This window comes from Ipomoea triloba, chromosome 7, assembly GCF_003576645.1.
Source record: "Ipomoea triloba cultivar NCNSP0323 chromosome 7, ASM357664v1".
Classification (NCBI taxonomy): domain Eukaryota; kingdom Viridiplantae; phylum Streptophyta; class Magnoliopsida; order Solanales; family Convolvulaceae; genus Ipomoea; species Ipomoea triloba.
Window position 1 is genome coordinate 24,560,147 of NC_044922.1, and position 21,450 is coordinate 24,581,596.

A 21,450-nucleotide genomic window follows, 5' to 3' on the forward strand; every position below is an offset into this window, starting at 1 on the left:
CAACCCTTGTCCCCTTCTTTCTCCCATATATTTTGATGCAATGGAGATGTTCTTAATGATATTTTATGATATCATATCATTATTGAGTGATAATATATTCATATAGAAAGAGTTGCATGAGTTTGACAATCTTCTAAAAGGGTATTAACTATTAAGCCTAAGTTAATGAGTAATTAATAATTATAAGTTTGACACTTGGACTGGTTGAGATTTTTGAATTTCAAGATTTATAAATTAGCAGAAACTCGGAGTGAAGGCCTGGAGAGTGGAGTGGAGGGAAAGAACAAAGAAGGGGGAATAGATCCGGCGGAAATTACATTTTAACCCCCGACGTACGTTACAAAACGCCGTATCACTCCGTAAATACACAACTACGCATAATAAGCCTCTCTCTTCCAAAGTTCCAATTCGGTCTCTCTCCTTGTCTCCTTGACGCCTCTCTCTCTCTCTCTCTCTCTCTCTAAACCCCTGTCAGTTCTCCTTCTCTCTCTCTCAAAACCCATTGTTATAATTTCGTCTTTCTTCTGTCATACTCATACAGTTACAAAACCTATACTTACAGATTTTGTATATCTGTCTGCCGCTTCTCCGATTTCGTTTATTGCACCAGAGGTGAGATTTATGCTTGATTCATGCTTCCAATTTTATTCACCGGCGTATTATTTTTATTCTTTAATTTTCACTTTTTTTTTTCTTTTTGAGTTTCATGTTAACTTTGCCTTAAAATTTGTGCTTTGCCGTTGAAGTTATCAGTAATGATTTTTGTTTTGTTTTTGTTTTTTTTTTTTTTTTTTAATTTCAATTTTGTGTTGTTAGGATTACTTTGGTGCGATGAGAGAGGGTTTGAGATCCAGTACCTTGTTGAAGGGGGGTAGACGGGAGTTGGACTTGAATGCTGATCCTCCTGAGAAAATGGAGGATTCTTTAATTACAACTGAACCTGCCTCTCATCAGGATAGTGATGCCCATTCTGTACAAATTGAGCTTGAAGAGGGTAAGAGCCAGTTTTCTTCTGAAGAATGCCCTGGAAATTGTGCCGATTCTGACCGTGATGCAGGGTTGGCTACCGATTCTGCTATTGCTGAAAAATTGAACCTTGAAGAAACTGGTGCAATGTTGATAGAAGATGATCCGAATTCAGCTAAATGTTCTGCTCTACCTTCGCCTGTAGGGAAGAATCACAGGGGGAGGAAAAGAAAGAGAGTTGAGAATACTCAATGTGTTGAACACGATGAAGACGAAACAAAGGTAAATGCTGATTCTGACCGTGATGCAGGGTTGGCTACAGATTCTGCTATTGCTGAAAAGTTGAACCTTGAAGAAACTGGTGCAATGCAGATAGAAGATGATCCGAGTTCAACTGAATGTTCTGCTCTACCTTCCCCTGTAGGGAAGAACCGCAGGGGGAGGAAAAGAAAGAGAGTTGAGAATACTCAATGCGTTGAACATGATGAAGACAAGAGAAAGGTAAACCGCTTGCATTTGACTGGCTCAAATGGAAATGTTGGAAGGGTGTTGAGGTCCAGGACGATTGCTATTACTACTGACACTCGTCTGAATGGAGAGAATATAGGTTTTGCGGGTGTAAAAATAAATAAAGAAATTGATCATCTTGAGTTTGATCATTCTAAGAATAAATCACGTGGGAACAAGAATAATGAAATTGCTTCTCCAATTGACAAGGGAATTAAAAAAAAGAAAGGTCGTCGTGGTAGACCGCCCAAGATGTTGGACAAAGATTGTATTTCTAGGATGGTTATCAACCAGAAAGATAAATTCAATGGGTCCAAGAAAATACGTAAACCTAGAATGGCAGGAAGCATAGCTAAAAGTTCTAAGTTTGTAAATTCGCAACTGGAAGAAGTGGTGCCACAGCTTTTGAATGATGAAAAGAAAAAGGTTATCAAGTCAAAAACACATGATAACAAATCAAGAGAAGGGGAAATGAGTCGTAGGGAACAAAAACAGGTCATCAGAGATCAGATAGTTGATATTTTGAAGAAGGCAGGATGGACTATAGAATATAGGCCCAGATTAGGTAGGGACTACAGTGATGCAATTTATGTTGATTGTGAAGGAAGGCAACATTGGTCAGTCACTTTGGCCTACAGGAAACTCAAAGAGAAAGTTGAAGGGGGAAAGGCGGATGATAAGAGCATTGCAGCATTTACTCTAATTCCTGATGAGGTACTTGGAACACTATTCAGAATTACCGAAAAGGGAACAAAGAAGAATAAAAACAAGTTGATTCAAAAAGGAAAATCTGCAAAAAAGAGCATGCGTAGCCCACAACGCAAAGAAAGATCCAACTCTAACACCAAATCTGGATACAGAACTTTCAGGAAAAAAATTAAAATGAATGCAAACAGAAAACGATTTGCTCTTTTGGCTCGAAACTCTAGTGAAGTGTCTGATCAAAGTGGTGATGGATTTGTAGCGTATGATGGGAAGCGCAGTCTTCTCTCATGGATGATTGATTTGGGAACAATCCCGTCTAATGCAGAGGTGCAGTACATGAGTGATAGGAGGACAAGAGCAATGCATGCTGGAAAGATCACCAGGGATGGGATTTTGTGTGAGTGCTGTGGTAAAATACTTTCCCTATTAGAATTTGAGTCCCATGCTGGAAGTAAACTGGGAGAGCCACTTAAACACATATGCCTTGCATCTGGACTATCCCTTTTGCAATGCTTAACATCTTCATGGAGTAAACTAGAAGAAACTGATCATATTGGATTCCATCTTGTGGATGTGAATGGTGATGATCCAAATGATGACACATGCAATATCTGTGGTGATGGTGGTGATTTGATCTGTTGTGATGGCTGCCCATCAACATTCCATCAAAGTTGCTTAAATATTCAAGTAAGGATGTGTATTCATTTCTGTATTTCTTTTACACTGCAACTGTATTTTAGGGTGTGTAGGCAATTTGTGTGTGTATGGACATAGATTGAAGTTAGTTCAATTTGGGTTGCCTTTTAGTGAAATTGTTCAGCTTTTATTTTTAGATCGTGTACTGAATAAATCAGTTATTAATGCTTTATCAACTATTTTAGTTTTCCATTAAGAAATATATTCACTTACATGGGGAAGCTCTACTGATAGTCTGGTCTAACATCAAGCTAAAAATTTCAGCCCTTGATGCATCTTTCAGTCTGATTTCTCACTCCCTAAATAATGGCTGAGAATAGGAGTATAGGACAGCTTAATACTAGGATTTCTCCATGTAGATGTGAAAATGGGACACAAATAAGTCTTTGCATTGACACTGTAAGATTATGTCATGCCAAATACAAAGAATATGCTTCCATGTTGAATGTCAGATTGTCAGGCTAAAAACTCAAGCCATTGGTGCACTTTTCAATCTCACTTCTCTCCGTCAAACAATGGTTGAGGTTAGGACAGCCTAAATGCCTAATTCTAGAGTTTCCCCACATGCATTTGAAAATGGGACACATATAAGACTTGGAATTGACACTGTAAGATGATAGCACTCAAAACAAAAAGTATACTCTTTTGGTCTGTGGCTAAATATGTAATGCCACTTCTTATTCCTCAAGTAAGAGATCAGGGTTTTTAACTCCACTATACATGCACTATTTATTTATGTATCAGTTCAACTCTTAATTTTTCAAGTCAAACTGCATTGATTTTTGTCAACATGCTGCAGAAGTTTCCCACTGGAGATTGGCGATGTATATATTGTTCATGCAAATTCTGTGGCACAATCAGTGGAAATTCCTGCCATCATGTTGATGACACCACAAATGACTCTGAATTGTCCTCATGCCTGTTGTGTGAGGGAAAATGTATATACTTAATTCTATTGTTGTTTCTCAGAAAAAAAAACCCTAATCTCCTTTTCAATTTTATAATCGGAACCTGCTTATGAGACTTTGTCTGGCATTTCACAGTTCATTTGGCTTGTACTCAGACTGAGGGTACTGAAGGTTTTGATTCAAAGGATTTGTCTTTTTGTGGAAATGGATGCAAAAAGGTATATCCCATGCCTGAAATAAATGCTTAAAATTTTGTTTCCATCTAAATACATGTATGAATTGCCTTGAGGTTATGAGGTCATTGCCCACTAGTTAGTGATTAGTGAGGTGTCGTGGTTTCGCTTGGGTGGTTTGGTAGTTAAATTGTACCGCTCTGCATGTGGCAGTTTTGCAAGATTTTAACCTGTACTGGTTTTTATTATAGGTTACAACCATGAAGCATGGAGTTTGGTTTTCATAGTTTATAAGGTTTACAGTCTTATGTGAAAGAGGCCCTAGTTTGTTGAGATGAATTATGGCGTAGAACAACCTATAACTTATCAAAGCAAAAATCTTCACAGCAAGTTCAACAACTTTTGATACTGATAACATAATAGCAAGACATTAAACTTTTATTCTACATGGGTAAATAACCATTGTATAATAGTCGTGCAACAACTCGATGCTGAAACTGGAGTTCTTTCAAGGATCAGAGGAACATAATAGTGGGACTAAGAGCAGGTGACACAATTTAGTACTAAGGAGAAAAGACGAGCAGCTATTTTAGACCACTTCTCAGTATACATGTATACAAGACACATTTGTTACAGTTTAGAAGAAAGCCACATTCATAATGTTCCTTCACTTATATATATAGAGAGAGATACACACACACACACACAAATGGGTTCAGATCAAACAGTGTTTATTCACATGATTAGTGTGAAAGAATAAAATGGATTCTTGTATTCAGTGTCAAGAACCTACAAAGATCTACCTAATGGGCCCATTCCTAAAAGGGCCTAGGGTTTCAATACTCCCCCTCAAGCTAGAGAGTATAAATCATATGCTCCAAGCTTCTTACAAATATACCCAACTCTAGGAGTTCTAAGGGATTTTGTCAGGTATTAGCTAACTGGTTTGCAGAATTGACAAAGTTGGTTTTAATACACCCTGAAACAATCTTCTCCCTGATGAAGTGGCAATCAACCTCGATGTGTTTGGTCCTCTCATGATAAACTAGATTTGAGGTGATGTGTAGAGCTGCTTGGTTGTCATATATCCGTGTCATTTGAGCAACATTGTCACATTGCAACTCTTGAAGAGCTTCAACCTCATGAGCTCACACGTGTCAAGGCCCGGTATTCAGCTTCAACACTAAACTTAGCAATCACATCTTACTTCTTACTTTTCTAAGATATAAGATTACCACCAATGAGTACACAATAACCTAAAGTAGAGTGTCCGTCAAACGGACAACGGCCCAATTTGCATTAGAATACCCAACAACTTGAGCATATCCTCTATCTTCATATAGTAAACCTTGTCTGGTGCTCTCTTGATACTTTAGAACCCGGACAACAACATCGCAATGAGTATCACAAGGGTTCTCAAGAAACAACTCAATACACTAACTACAAAAGTGGTATCTGGTTGTGTGATTGTGAGATAATTCAATTTTTCAATTAATCCCCAATGTCGCTCTCGATTAGTCAATGGCTCCCCATATCATGGTAGAAGTTTAACATTCGGATCCATTGGATTATCCACAGATCTACAATCCAACATACTAGTTTCTTCTAAAATATCCAATGCATACTTTCTTTGAGAAATGGCTATACCACTGCTAGACTGGGCCACTTCGATTCCAAGAAAATACTTTAGCTTGCCCAAATCCTTGGTCTGGAACTAAATGAAGAGGTATTCTTTCAATTGAGATATATCTTCTTGATTACTCCTTGTAATAACAATGTCATCCACATACACTACAAGGTATATGCATTTCCCATTAGAATGGTGATAAAAAATAGAATGATCAACTTCACTTCTAATCATACCAATCTCACACACCTGACACCACAAAGCTAAATCTCCCAAACCAAGCCAGTGGAGACTACTTCAAACCATATAAGGAGTGATGGAGTTTACATACCAAACCAAACTCACCCTAAGCACCAAATCCAGGTGGTTGCTCCATATAAACCTCATCTTGAAGAACGCCATGGAGAAAAGTGTTCTTGATATCATGGTTGAAAAAATTGCTAGGCGCAAATCGGGCAAATCGGGCGCCTAGGCGCCAGTGTATTTTTTTTATTTTTTATTTTTAAAAAAATTTGTTTTTAAGACTGGATAATTATAAACTATTTAATACTTTAATAGTTAATACTAAAATATTAAATATTAACCTAAAAAAATCTAAAGTTTGAACAATTTATGGTTTTTTCATTCAAAACGATGCTGTTTTGAGTGAAATAACCCATTTAAAAAACGAAGGGGACAATAGCTAATTGACCGATTAAGCGACTTAGTCGGTGCCTAGACGGCTAGCAGTGCTTAGGAGGCCTAGGCGGTCAGCGGCTAAGCGGTCTAGGCGGCGCTTAGGCAGTTAGGCGGCATAGTCGGCCGCCTAAACCACCAATTATGGTGATATGCTAGGTGGCTAGCCAATGCCTAGTGGCGCCGATTAATCGGTGCCTAAGCGGGATTTATGGTCATGTGTTCGCCCACGTTCACCGCACCAACTAAATACCGGAAGAGAAGAGAGAGAGAGAGCAGCATGAATCATAGTGGTTTCACGAGGTGGTTGGTGACGGCAGCGGCGGCCGGTGATGGTGACTGGTGAAGATGATGGATTCGAACACACTCCTAGGTGTGCCTCTTCAAGGTGAGTCCAAGGGTAGCAACGACACCTTGAACGGAGATCTGACGGGAAAACCGAAAGCAATTCCGACGACGACGGCGGCTAGTGATGGGTCTTCCGGCGTAGGCTTGCGATGAGGTTCCAAGAGGTCTAGTGGTAAAAGATTGAGAGCAAAACCACTAGATACGTCGGAACAAAGAAGAACAGTCGCAATGGTGGCGGCGGAAGAAAGGGATTTTGTTTTAGGTTTTATTTTTTTAAGTCTCTATGCCATGTGAAAGATTAAAAGGGATTCTTGTATTCAGTGTCAATAACTATTCAGAGATCTACTATTTATACATGTATTAACCATTAACCTAATGGGCCCATTCCTAAAAGGGCCTAGGGTTTCCACAATTAGAGCATGGTTCAGTGCCAGTTGGACCTGCAAATTTTAAGAGGAACACATTTGGCAACTAGTATTGTAACAACTAACAAGTTCTGATGCCACAGTATGGATTAGGTTCGCATATCCATTCCAGAAATGATGAGTTCTCTTCTTTCCATTCCAGAAATGATGAGTTCTCTTCTTTCCATCTATAGACATGATTGTGTGTGGAAATTAAGTGTTCTCCTTTCAGCTGAAACCCTAAAGAAACTCAGCCCTAAACTGGGGGATGAAAGAAAAAAATGTGTAATGCTGCAATCAAATAGACAAGTCAGACAACTAAAGAGGCTTGCCAAACACAGATTGGGAAAGGATTTCTTTAAATAGTCTGATGCAAGCAGAGCTTACAGTCCCTTTAGTTATAGAGGGCTATGTTGGTGTATGAGAGATGGATGCAATAGGATTGGATTTTCAAGTTCAGTAAACAAATAATTTGAGATGTACATGCACACACCGATGCAAATATTTGCATGTATTATATAATGTTAGGTCAGGATGTAGTTTGCCTTTGTATGGATTGACTAAACCCCAACTTGACTCAAAAGAACTCAGGTGTATCTTGTTTTAACCCATTACAATGTATACTTCACATTTATGATTTACCCACAGGTAATGAGTTGGTGGGCTCATGGAGAGCTTAATTATTTTGATAGGGATATTAGCTTGTGTATATTCTATAGTATATATAGTACTTTTTACACATTGAGATCCTCTTAACCATTCTTGTCTGTAGCTGTTTATGGGCCTTCAGGTGCTTCTTGGGGTAAGGCATGAGTTGGAAGAAGGACTTTCATGGACACTTCTTCACCGACGTGATGTCGGGAAGGACGAAACAGAGAATAATGGTTCATCAAGAATAGAATGTAACTCAAAATTAGCTGTTGCATTCTCTGTTATGGATGAGTGTTTTTTGCCTATAGTTGATCCACGAGGCAAAATCAATATGGTTCGCAATGTTGTCTTTAACTGTGGGTAAGCATTTCATAACTGTGTTTACTGATATATATAGTACTTCATTATATCTGGTTTAAAGCATTTTATAATTAGTTTTCTATTTGTTCATGCAATACTGTTGTTTTCCCAGGTCAAATTTTAGGCGGCTGAACTATGATGGATTCTATACTTTTATTCTGGAGAAGGGTGATGAACTTGCCTGTGCAGCATCTATAAGGTTGACTTTGAATGGTTTTTTGTTTTTGTTTTTTTTTTTGTTTTTTTTTTGTTTTTTTTTTTTTTGTTCCCTCCTATTATTGCCCTAATATGCATTTAATCTTGCTTTACAAATGAATGGGTAACATTTTCTCATGTTTAGAATTTCATATGTGCCATGTAGTAAATAAAGTTTTGTGGACTGGACTGGGATGTTCTCTGGAGTCTATTTTTCAGAAACCATTTTTACTTTGTTAGGCATCAAATTTTTTACTGTGCTTGATGCTTTCGTTACCTACATACAAAATAGCATCAGAAATTATATACTGTATCTTTTATATGGCTGATCTATTGCTTAGTATTTTTCTTTATTTTTGTTGTTACTATCAATTGAAATAATGTGTTCCCTCTGGGGCTGTTACTAACAATTGAAATAATGTGTTTCCTCTGCACGTAGGCTTCATGGGAATCAATTGGCTGAAATGCCTTTTATTGGGACACGGCACACGTTTCGTCGCAAAGGGATGTGCCGTCAACTTCTAACTGCAATTGAAATGGTAAGTTTATGTGACCAGTTTGATGGTGTCAAAAGCCTTTTCCTTTGTTAGATTTCTCTTAGCTTGATAATAGTCTATTAGAGGCCTGCCACAGATGAACTAGAGATGTATTCTCATTTTTTCCTATGTGGCTGTGTGCATTTGTTTGATATTTGTGATACCAAGTTGTGAGTGATTTTGTTGCTCTTCAGGTCTATATACCTGATGTTTTTATTGTATTTGAATTCGGTCAGGTTCTTGCTGAACTTGGTGTTGAGACACTGGTTATACCTGCTATACCAGCACTTAATGAAACATGGACTAAGGTTTTTGGCTTTATGCCCCTCGAGGAGGCAAAGAGACAAGAAATGAGGTGCATGAGTATGGTAGTGTTCCCTGGCACAGATATGCTACAGAAACCACTATTGAAGCCTCAAGAAGATACTGGAAGACAAGGGACTTGTACTGGTATTTACCTTCCTATTATACTCCCTCAATTCCATTTTACCTGTCTTGTTTACTATTCATTGGTCAAACCAACTAAATCTTTGCTTATTTTCTTTAGTATTTTTCACTTATTTTTAAATTTGATTTTTGTGTTTAATAGTACTTATGTAGTTTCTAAATATATAGACTTTATATACTAATATTATACTTAACATTATGAAAATTGAATTAAAAATAACTACAGACAAGCCTGGTTAACCGAACCAGACACATAAAACGGGACGAAGGGAGTATTTGTTATCTCAATGAGGTTCCCTTTCATGAATCGCAATTAAGAATTTTTGTCATCTTGGAAATGCAGGGCAACAAAGTGAAGCTGAAGCTTCAGCAAGTACCTCTGGGGATACATTTGCAACGTGCCCATCTCCTTCTGATTTGGTGTGTAACCCTCATGAAGCCAACCAGCCAGTAACAGTTGGCAGTGAGCAGATCACTCCTTCTGATTTGGTGTGTAACCCTCATGAAGCCGACCAGCCAGTAACAGTTGGGAGTGAGCAGATCAGCCTTGTTGAACCCTTCTCTTGTGCGAGTGTTGATGCTAAGTTGCAAGCTTAAATGTGTGGGTGAATTGCAATCGTGTGAGATGATGTTTTCTCATTCGCTTCACAGCTACTCAGGAAAACCTTGAAAATAATGCTTGCTTGCTTGCTATGTTGTGAACAGAATAGTTGGAGCCATGATCATTGGTTGACTATATATCCTCTATCCTTGCATTACTTGTCTGGTTTGATTTGGTTTGGTTTGGATGAGAAAAGGGGGCAGAGTGATCTTTGCTTGTTCATTTTCATTTTTTCAATGTTGAAAGTGAAGGAGCACCGCAATTCTAGTATAATAGTGTAATTAGAAAATTTGTAAATAAAAGTAGGCAATGGACTAACCTAACCTGAATTCAGCATAGAGTAGTGTATTGCAGATAATTTGAATATGTAATTGTTTGAGATGTTTTGCTTGTCCATTTTTTGATTGATTTACCAGTACAGTAATTTTCTTGTCTGCCTTGCAGCAGTTTGTGTGAGAAAAATGTATAGTTTCTTTCATTCAACAAGAGGAGGTTAAAGAGCTTCTTATAGTTATTGCTGCAGCATCACTCTCCTCCGATCCAATGACGTCAGTTTTTTATTTTTTATTTTTTATTTTATTTAAGTTTATATCAGTTATTATGTACCTAAAATCTACAATTAACTTATTTTTACTTGTCCCGCGATGGCTTCGGTGATAAGTGATAACACGTTTGCCATCGTCAGTAGTTAAGTCTAAAGTTTCACCGATGTAGGAAGTCATTTGTTGGGGGTGGTACTAGCACCCCGGCGGTTGACATGAGGCCGGTCGGGAACTGCTCCGACTATTGGCCCCCGACTTTGACGAGAGAATGGTCGTTTTGTAGTTATTCAATTGTTTTTCCTGACTTTGTTTTTTGCTTGCAGTTTCATTTGCTCTAATTTACAATTAGTTTGGAACACTTAAAATTCTTTAGCTAATTACTTTCAAGCTTATTAATTGCATCCTATAAATTCCTCGTGGGTTCGACCCTTGCTTAATTTCAATGTAGCACTGACTAAGCTAACCCATGACATTTTAATGCTTACTATGAATTTTAATTATACAATTATTTTATTTTATTTTTGATGTTTAAAATTTGTTAAAATAGTTTTTTTGGTAAAATATATTAAATTTAACAAATATTGAAATTTAAAAAAAAATATTAAACTTTATAACAAGGAGAGCATAGACCAATGAAATCATAAGATATAACAAGGAAATATATTTTAAGAAGGGCATTTTAGCACTATTTTTCTGTTGTTGAATAAGCTAGCTAGGAAGAAACCCATTTCTGAGAAGCTCTGTAGTCTGAATTGATTCATCAATGTGTTTTTAATGATCTGTGTCTTCATTTGAGGCATTCTCTTAACACAGGCATGATTTGCATCAACTTTTCCATAAATGAACTTCCTATACTAAACCAAAAGAGAACCTTCCATCACTGCAATAGCTTTCCCTTGCAGAAATACTCTTTGGTTCTCCTCATCTATACGCACATTCACCACACCACTTCTAGGTGATGCCTGAACCAAGCAAAGGACAAATCATTGTGTCAAACAAGAGCTGCTGGAATATAGCTCAATCGTGAGTTCATGTTCAAGTTTGTTGGGCAAAGGCCGGTAAAGGGCCAAGTCCAGCGATTTGTGGCTAGGGGGATTGTTGGGTGGGGGCTAATAAAGGGTCAAAAGTCCAGTACCCTGCCTCTCGAAAATGTGATGGCGGTCTATAAGGAAATAAAGTTGCGCCTTCGCTACTAGCTATAGCTTTTGGCGTAGTGGTAGTGGTAAGCGTTTGATTCTGACGAAGTTCAACCTGTATGTATACATATATACTTCTAAAATTGAGAGAGAGCTTGTACCGCATAAGCAATAAAATCCCGTTTCCCTAGCATCTTATGCCAATAGGAAGCCAAGGCACAATGAGCACTTCCACAAACAGGATCCTGAAAGGAAAAAAAGTCAAGGGACTAGTTACCTACTAGTTTTACCAGAAAGCTTAGATTCTACAAGTTCATAGGGCAGCCATGTAAGTCTTATCTTTATAGTGAAAGAGAGAATATATATGGCCAGGTTGCATAAATATTAAGAGGTATATTTCTAGTGACAGTTATCTCAACTACCTCTAGAACTCCCAATTTGGGGGCAAAGAACCGACTATAAAAATCAAATCCAGATCCTGGAGAAGCAGGTCCTGTAACAATCACTCCCCTAAATGGGCATTTTTGTATCTCATTAAACTGTGGTTGTAATCCTGCAACAGCTTCCCCTGATGGAAGCACAACCTGCCAAAATATAAAACCAGAATAACTATCTTTAGTGGAAACTAAAGCTTGTCACTTGATTATTCCTTATCATGCAATTTCTCCTATTCACTTGTGAAATAGGAAGGATGATCTTCCTTTCACACAATCAACTCATATTGCTGAGAGTCAACCGCAAGAAGTATTGTAGATATGAAGTGCAACATAACAAAAATGAAACACGTACAAAGAGGTCATCCTTGTCAGTCTTATTGATCTCAACCACAGATGCTTTGTTAAAGTTCTTCAAGATTGGTGGAATCTCAGCATAGTTGGTCTCCAAGACATGGACAATTGGAAAATCTAACTCAACAAAGAAGCCTTCTTTCTTGTCTGGCACTCTTCTCGCAGTCAAAATCCCAGATAGGGTCAAGAACTCGATGATATCAGTTTTGACGAAACCATAAAGAAATAGGAAATATGCAGCTGCTAGTGTTGCATGTCCACATAGATCCATCTACAATCAGTTCAACATTTTGCAATCAAATCACATTATTGTCATATACTCATATTAAGTCAACAAATATCTGTCTCAAAGAGGACAAAGCGAATATGCCAATCTTATAAACCATACAAGAAATAAAGAAGTACTACTTCTTACATACTAATAAATAGACCAGCACAAAATTATTGAACATAGTCCAGCTAGAACATGCTTTAACCCTGAAGATACAAGAAAACTCAAGTTTTGGCTAAAGCTCCACCTAGCCAATAATTCTCATCTTACTCCCGGAGTAGTTCATTCTTCAAAACTCAACTTAATTACCAAGTTCTCAGAAGAGCAATTCACTCAGTATCTTCCATCAGAGGTTCAAATTTCAAAATAAACTAGTTCAGCGTATTTAGCCCTTGTTTCTTTGAAGTATTTTATCATATTATCATAATTTGCAGATGGAGATTTAACATTGATTTTGTCAGGGGAGAGGCCGGTGAAGGGGCAAATCTAGCACCTTGCCTCTCGAAAATGTGGTAGCGGTATATAAAAAAAGAAAATAAAGTTACGCATTTCCAGCAATAACTTTTCGCATAGTGGTAGGCCCTTGATCCTAACAATAGTATCAGAGCCAGGTCACAGGCAGTTAAGACTGGTCAGTGCTGGGAGGGAGGATTATGGCCAATTCCAACACCCTAAGTCTCGAGGGTGTAAAAAACTGTGCAGTTAAAATTAGCCCGTGCTGGGAGGGAGGATTATGTGACTTATTGGGCAGGGCTAAAAGCCCCGCCCCCTCTAGAAGGTTCAGTTCCAGCAAGAGCAAAAAAGTATACAATTAAGATTGTCCTGTGCTAGCACAGTGATAAGGTTTTCATCCTAACAAATTTGTCATTATGCATTTAAAGAGTGTAATGATTATTACACATTCAGTTAAACATTGAAATGCCATAATATCAAACAAACCGCAATAGCAAGTTTATCCATTGATTTGGGGAGTAAATGAAAGGCGGGTGGGATTGAGTGATTGACCTCGGTCACGGGAGTGAACCAGCGAAGACGGAATTTGGGATGGGGAGTGGCAGTACTATTGCCGGAATCGGAGAAGTGAGCGATTGGAGTTAGATAACAAGTCTCGGAGATGTTGAACTCCCGAGCAACAGCTTGTAGCCATTCATCGCTTCTGTCTTCCTCTAACAAACAAACAGCAGCGGGGTTTCCTTTGAAGGCCGAGTCTGTAAACGCATCCACCTGTCCACAAAATGAATCTGTGAAATGAAATGAATGCGGAGTAGGAGTAGGAGGGTAAGTAAAGATGGAAATTACAATACCACACAGTATTTCACAGGCTTCTTCGCCATTGAAGGCGGCCGGAGAGAAGAAATGCGACGCCGTAACGGTAAGACTAAACCGGATAGATGGAGAAGACGAGTGAGTTTACCAAATCAGATTTTTACAACATTTCAGTTTGAGGGGTCAACTCAATATCTTGCCCATGCCAAATTCCCTACCTCCTGGAGTCTGGACTGAATATTTAACTTCTTTAATTAAATGACATTTCTGAGTCAGTTGTACCCAAAAAAAAAAATCATTTTCTTTTCAATTTACTAACATGATTTTGATGATTTTGAAATTTGTATTAATTTTAGTCCGTTAACTAAATAAACAAAAAAAAAATCTTCTTTTTTTCTTCTAAAAAAAAAAAGAAGAAGAAGAAGTAAAATGTGTGCCATATTGTCAATTCTTTTTCTTTTTTTTTTTTTCCTTCAGGACAGACAACAATACTAAATTTTATCTTTTTTGGTATCATGTCTTTTAGGCAATTTTCAATTTTAATTCAAAACTTTTAGGTCTCATTTGCTAATTAAAGAATTTCTTTACTTTTAGGTCTCATTTGCGTGTTCGATTCACGTCGGGTTCAATATTCCCCAAACAATGTGGATCCAAAATCTTTTTTCCAGGACCTACTTTTTCGGCCCATGTTGTGTCTCTCTGGACAATTTGTTGGGCTTGAAATCAGCCCACTTCTCCTGTCTTTAAAAAACAAAAAGGAATAAGAAATTATAGATAATTTATATCATGGATCAAGGCTCACATTTATTACATTTATGACACATTATATATTTACTTATTTTAAAAATATGATTTAGGTGCATAATTTGTGTTCATAGGCACAAAATTATAAACACAAAACCACATCATCACAATTATGTAATTACATATTTATTCAACAAACTGAAAATAATCATCCAATTTAGAAGCCTAGGCAATTTCTCTTCCTAAATTTGATCTTTTCTGGAACCATCCTGGTACGAATAGCATTTATTTAGGTTCAAACAATTAGGATTTTTTTTTCAAAAAAACAAAAAACAAAAAACTTGTTCAATAAACTCATAACTTTTTTTTTTTAACAAACCAAATTAATCAAAGAACGAATACAACTCTAAGGAAATCCTCCCAAGAACAAAAATCAGTGTTGGAATGTGCCGCTCGAGCTAGAGAATGAGCCAACACATTTACTAACATTTCAACAAATCTAACGGCACAAGCTTGAAAGTTAAAAAAGAATACAACGATTGCCTCTAACGACATTATTTGTATACGAAAAGACACAACAGGAGTCGTTGAAGAGACTAACAACCATTTGATAGTCCAAATGAATGCAAACTTTGTTCCATTGTTTCTCCTTTAGTGACGATAGGGCTTCTTTGATAGCAAGTGCTTTGGCAAAGTGAGCCTTGTTAACGGGGCTCAACGTGCCTGAAATGGCAACCAAAAACTCGTTCCTATGAACAACAGCACCAAATGTAACACTACCCATTCAGAACGAATGCATCTACATTACGGTATATCCAATTTGCATTCGTATGAAAACTGTCATGAGCAACTTGAGAGGGAATAGAATTCTTGTTGGCCTTTTGAAACTCAGTCCACAATTACCATTCATTGATGAGAGAGGTGATTTTAGTTTTGATAAGATTGATATTTCACACCTTACTGTTCCAAACTATATCATTTCTGCTGGTCCAAATAGCCCAAAGGAGAACTGCCACCTTGATGATGCATTCTCCGCTGATCTGGGTGGTTGATAAGGATCTTCGAAATGAGCCTTATATCTCGGTCGTTGATATGTTCCTAGATGAGCTGCAAGTTCCAGTTAGCAGTGGGGTCATCAATAAGATCAGAGACTTTATTAAGAGATTGCAATTCTAATGAAGAGGAAGTGATAAAAAGATTTGTTGTATCCGGGAGCCAAGGTTGGTTAAAAATGTCAATAGACTTGCCATCTCCAATTCGAATAGAACAACCATAGCTTTGAGCTGCCAAGATGGATCGCCCGCAGAAGCTTGGGTTAGAGCTAATTTTTGCTTGGAAGAAATTGTCTTAGGCCTTCCTCAATAATGACCAGTTTTTAAGAGATTTTGCAAGTGTGACTAGGAAAGAGAAAATGAGAGTGGAGAAAAAAAAACAAAAAATTGAAATAAAATAAAATAAAATATTTTTACGCGCCTGCGAAAATTGCGCCTCACGCGAGTGAGCCACAGTTGGCTTCTGTCTAGTGGGGCCCATTTACTCTACCAAAATCCCATGTGTTGCAGGAGAAAAAAAAAACTATTAAAATCTCCTCCCTCGCATTTGTAAAAAACCATCATACTAATTTTTACTATTCCAAAATCCCTTCAAAAATAACTACTGAGGATGACCTTAGGAAGTAGCAAGCTTCGATGTAATTTGGCAACAGGAGAGTCACGATTGGTGATGAATCTCCATTCTTGTTTAGCAAGGAGGGCAACATTGAATAAATATAAACTCATAACTTTAAGTGAGCAAAATTTAAAATATATTCCAATCGTCTCATTTTATGTATCGAGTTCAGTTAACAAGGTTTGACTGAAATTATTTACCATTTTATTTTTCATAATATTAGTTTTAAAACTAGTATGTAAAATTTATATATTTAGAAACTACATTAAAAGTACTATCAAACACACACACAAAAAAAAAAAAAAAAAAAAAATCAAATTTAAAAACTATAAGAAAATACTAATGAAAATAAGCCAAAAAAAAGAATTGATTTGACCAATGACCAATAAATAATAAGTATGACAGATAAAATGATACATAAAGAGTGTAACATTTAGTCAACATATTTAATATACTCTAAAAATTGTGTATTGGGTAAAAAATGATAGATTAGGAATAATAAGGAAGAGGGAAGAAATGCAAGCTTTGTAGTTTTAGCTGATAATTAGGAATAAGAAAAAGGCACAAATCCCTTCACTCTTGCAAGTTGCAAAGTTAATACTGAAATCCATATATTAACAGTATAAATATTTGTTTAGCCATTGTAATAAAACTATAAACACAGAAACAGCAGAGCTAGCTTTGCAGCTTCTTGCTGAAGAAAACAAGAAAATCTAACATGTCTTCATTTACATAATCCATTACTGCCATCATTGACTCTCCCTATTTCACATGGAAACAAGAAATTTCCAGGAATTAATTAAAGTCAATGCATTATTAGTACACTGCATTGGTTACAGCAATAAAGATACTGGTAACACTTTTGTGTCTAAATAAAGAAAAACTTAATGCACAGTTAACTAATGTTACAAGAGAGGGATCCAGTGGAGGCTAATCACCAAATCCCTTCTTTTGACATTTTCAGAAAGTTGCAGAGGGTAATGTTTGGTAGTTCACTATAATCCGCCTTCTTCTTCTTTATCTTTGTGATCTTCACCGCCCCCGTCCCAGTCCCAGTCCCATTTGTTTGTGTGACAACCGTCACCGAGATCAAGTTGTAGTACTGTAAACAGTAGAGAGTTGTTAAGCAAGGAACTATTAAAGGCAAAGTTTTCAAATCCCCTCACCTCAGCATGTTTTGAAGCTAACAATTTATGGAGCACTAAAATCTTACGGCGCGTAACCAGCTTGGTTGGCGTGAGTGGCCATGCACTCTCGTCCCTTAAGAGATATTGGGAGTTCAAAACCTCCTCTCATATGGAAAAACCAATAAGGCAAGCACTTTGCCCCTTAATTGGACGGCAACCCAATGCGAGCGGGGATTAGTATGAGTATGGTACGGGCTTAAAGGTGTCTCTTATAGTTAGAGACTATTTAGGACACCTCGTGGTCTAACAAAAAAAACTAAAATACCATAGTTGCAGTATAACAAATGCAGAGCTTTCATTTTATATCCTAAATTAACAGCCTGCCAAATCTTGAATGCCATAGACAATATACTGGAAAGTAAAAGATAGACAAAATTGTTTTTACCTCACAAACACCATGCAATAACAAACGATGGAAAGGATCTTGAACAGACAGGTCCAGCACATCCCCATCGCCACTCTCTTTGATAAAAGTTTGAAGACACTCCTAAAAAACCGTAATTTTAGTGTCATTAAGAAAATAACAAAAGCAAAAGTACATGAAAAGAGTAAAAATGCTTGGGTGCTTGGAGCGTAACAAGGTGATTCAGAATGTAAATCATTTGCATAAATATTTTATTTCATATTTACTTGCGTGTATATACATTTAACAACCACAAAGCTCCTAAACATAAAACACTTGGACTTCAAAATTCAGTATCAACAAAAATAGTAGATAATTTATATGACACACGATACTGAAAATTACCTCATAATTATTGATGAGTTCTGGAAGAAAGTTACGGCGAAGTGCCTCTCTTGTTCGACAATCCACTCTATGCCATGCGGTTAATACTGCAGCCTTACCATTATTAGTGCAACTTTTCCGCTTTGACACTGAACTTTCAAGGGCCTTCATCATGGTAGCCTAACCAAAAGAAGAATAGCCAAAAAGAATGTAAAGGATATCAGCAAAAATGGCATACATCATATTACCAGTAAAGCAAGGCATGACGTGGATAAATAACCAAGAAAATCCACAGACAGATTTATATAAGGAGGCATGCATTTGTCACACTTTCAGTATAATAAATACTTTTGTCCAGCTTAAGAAATTACATAAGGTCAAAAACAACAAAAAATAAATAAAATTTAAAAATAAAATAAATATGTCAACATGTGAAATATGCTTCCCAAAAGGAGCAAATAACCTCTTTATCCATGTCAATGTTCCTGAACTTGTCCCACTCTCCAAGATTTGTCATGCAAAATGGTGAGAGAGGCACATCATCACCTGTGAATTACGAAGATAATATAAGTTTAAGTAATATAAAACAACAACAGTATTAAGTATGATAGACTAGACAGACGTTAAACTTATGGTGTGACAACATAATATTGGAAAGGAAACCAATGAAGGATATAGTTTACCAAAAGGTGGCGGAGCAAACAACCCTCTAATTTCTTCAGCATTCAAGCGAGGAACCAATTCCATCAGTAGACGGTCATTCAACCATCTGCGAGATCTTCGGTTGCTGACCTGAGATGAATATTAAGCCTTGGCATCAATAATTGCCAATGAAACATTAGATGAAACACAAAATCCTTGGCATATTAACTTTTACCACTACAGTTGCCACCATGGTAATTTTAATATTCACTACCATTTCTTCCTTGTTAACCGCACAATTCAAATCCATGTTTAACCCTCCAATACCAAATGCAAATACTTAATGGTTTCAACAGAAATAAGTCAATTATCCCAACTAGCAGAAGGATAGAGAAATACAGCATCTACTGGTTTACATTGACAAACATCAGGCAAGAAAGCCTCAAACTTTAAGTTGGCAAAATCGTATACTCAAGTCACCTTGACCACCCAATATAACACAGTAAAACTCAATATTAATCTTGTCCTATTAGCCATTCCTAGATAGATAGGTTAAGAACAAAGTTATGATCTTGGCTGCTACAGGCTAAATGCACCATGAATTGGTCATTTGCTAACAGATGATAGATGAAGTAAAGACAAAACTCTAAAAAAGTTTCAAGTCCAAAAGCATAAATTAGAAAAATATTCAACTTTGCCAAAGAAAAGTTACGGAGTATAGTTATGTTAAGCAACCCCATCCCTTCTAAAATCTCCTATAAAGAAGTTTGAGAAAATTACTTTTCCAGCCAAGTTTTCAAGTAACTCAATCTTCTTCTCAATAGCAAACCCTCGGGACTTCACATTTTCTCCTGCAATCCATCCCGAGAGAAAAATTACTCATTCTTATAGAACATCCTGAAATGGATTAGAAATAGCAACCGCAGATCTATATCGAATAAGACGAGAAACAGCTGTTTCAAATCTCCAAGCATCAGCAGCAATTGAAAACAGAATGAATAAGAAAGGGCATTGAAATTCTTAGTCCATTGAAGTAATTAAACAAGCACCGATAAAAATCAGCAACAACAAAATCCAGAACACTTAACACATAAGCACGCAGATGAAAGAACAGAATTGGAGAGATTTGGGTTAGAATTGAACCTTTGGGATTGTCAAAGAGGGCCGAAAAGATGAGATCTTCTCCTTGCAAGACTTCAGGGGTCGCCATGCTTGTTTGAATTTTGACTTGTGAGGAGAATCAAGATTGTCTCTTTAGAATCAGGTGTGAGAGATCGGAAGAGGAAAGCGAGAGAGAAAATGGTGGTTGAATGTCAGAGGAAGAAGATGCGTAGCGAAGAAGATGGCAGCCAAACAGGACCTTAAATTGCAAGACTAGCAGCAATTGCAGAAGAATATGCCGTGACGGATTTCTTTATCCCTTCTTTGGGACCTTAAATTTTGGTATGCTACAAATACATAGACATCGCTCCAATACGCAAGGACAGCTGTTTAACTGTTGATTTTTTAGGTTATCACAAAAATTTATCATATAATTGACTTATGGACATTAAACTGGAAAACAATGCACCTTAGAGGTGACGGATGGGAACACGGGTTATACGAGTTGGCCTGTGAATTAGACGGGCCAACCCGTATAACCCATGTTACCACCCCCACCCTACCCAAACTCCAAAATTTGAACCATTAACCTTTCACATAAAATACCACTATTGAAACCAACTATGCAAATGACTTTTGTTGAACATTGTTATATACGAATATATTTATTTAGATCATGCAAGGATTATATATAATTTATTTATATTAAATTTATTACAAGTATTAATTAATACATTTAATTGTATCATTATATTAATATTAATATATAATTTATTAATTTATTTATATTAAATTTATTACTAGTATTAATTAATGCAATTAATTGTATCTTTATATAAATATTAATATAAAATTTATTAATTTATTACTAGTATTAATTAATACAATTAATTGTATCTTTATATAAATATTAAGGAAAAAAGCACTTTTGGTCCCCCAATTAGTATCACATTTGAAATGTTATCCCTATCTTTCAATTTGAACACATTTCGTCCCTCAATTATTGAGACGATTGCCAATTTAGTCCTTCTGTTAGGTTATCTCAATTAACACCGTTTATACCATGGGCAAATTTAGAATTTCACATTATAAAATGCACTTTTCGTCCCTCACCATCCCAAGATTGATCTTTCGCAGGAAGATAAAGCCAAAGGAAAACTAGACACAAAACAACATCTACCTGAGAAACCTTAACACCGTTCTCTCCTCGCTCCCCTCTAAACTCAATAAATATGGATTCTGCAATGTTTCCACGGGCAAAAATCCCAACAGAGTGAATGCAGTGGCGGTCTGCCACAGCGACGTTGTTGAATGCAGTTGCGGTCTGAGTTTGGGAAGTTGAAGACGATCCTCGTGACGCAACAAGTGGATTCCTGGGTCTACTTTCGGAGATTGCACTGAGAAAGTGAGTACTCACGGCGGTTCTGGCCGGCTGAGACGCCGGCCGAGGAGTCGGACAGGGAGCTGATCCAAACTGCAGCCATGGAAGACAAAAGCAAAACGCCAGTTTCTTCTGCGCCATTCGATGGAAACAATGAAACAAACGATATGTTGTTTATGTTGTAAGCCTTAATGCTAC

General features: G+C 37.0%; 2 protein-coding genes across 2 annotated transcripts; one reads left to right on the top strand and one right to left on the bottom strand.

The window, feature by feature from the left end:
* The first annotated feature begins 382 nt into the window (after window positions 1-382).
* LOC116025035 (increased DNA methylation 1-like) lies at window positions 383-10,282 on the top strand. Its single transcript, XM_031266091.1, has 9 exons — window positions 383-612; window positions 817-2,865; window positions 3,674-3,812; window positions 3,918-4,000; window positions 7,782-8,020; window positions 8,133-8,219; window positions 8,655-8,754; window positions 8,988-9,201; window positions 9,542-10,282. Exons 2-9 carry the CDS (start codon window positions 832-834, stop codon window positions 9,793-9,795), a joined length of 3,150 nt encoding a protein of 1,049 aa, XP_031121951.1. The 5' UTR covers window positions 383-612; window positions 817-831; the 3' UTR covers window positions 9,796-10,282.
* A 700-nt stretch (window positions 10,283-10,982) lies between these two features.
* On the bottom strand, window positions 10,983-20,220 carry LOC116025205 (uncharacterized isomerase BH0283-like). Its single transcript, XM_031266349.1, has 11 exons — window positions 19,914-20,220; window positions 19,551-19,621; window positions 18,812-18,920; window positions 18,592-18,674; window positions 18,150-18,308; window positions 17,787-17,888; window positions 13,542-13,760; window positions 12,267-12,536; window positions 11,900-12,061; window positions 11,639-11,722; window positions 10,983-11,303 (listed from the first exon to the last, which is right to left on the bottom strand). Exons 1-11 carry the CDS (start codon window positions 19,978-19,980, stop codon window positions 11,196-11,198), a joined length of 1,434 nt encoding a protein of 477 aa, XP_031122209.1. The 5' UTR covers window positions 19,981-20,220; the 3' UTR covers window positions 10,983-11,195.
* Between the last annotated feature and the right edge of the window lie 1,230 nt (window positions 20,221-21,450).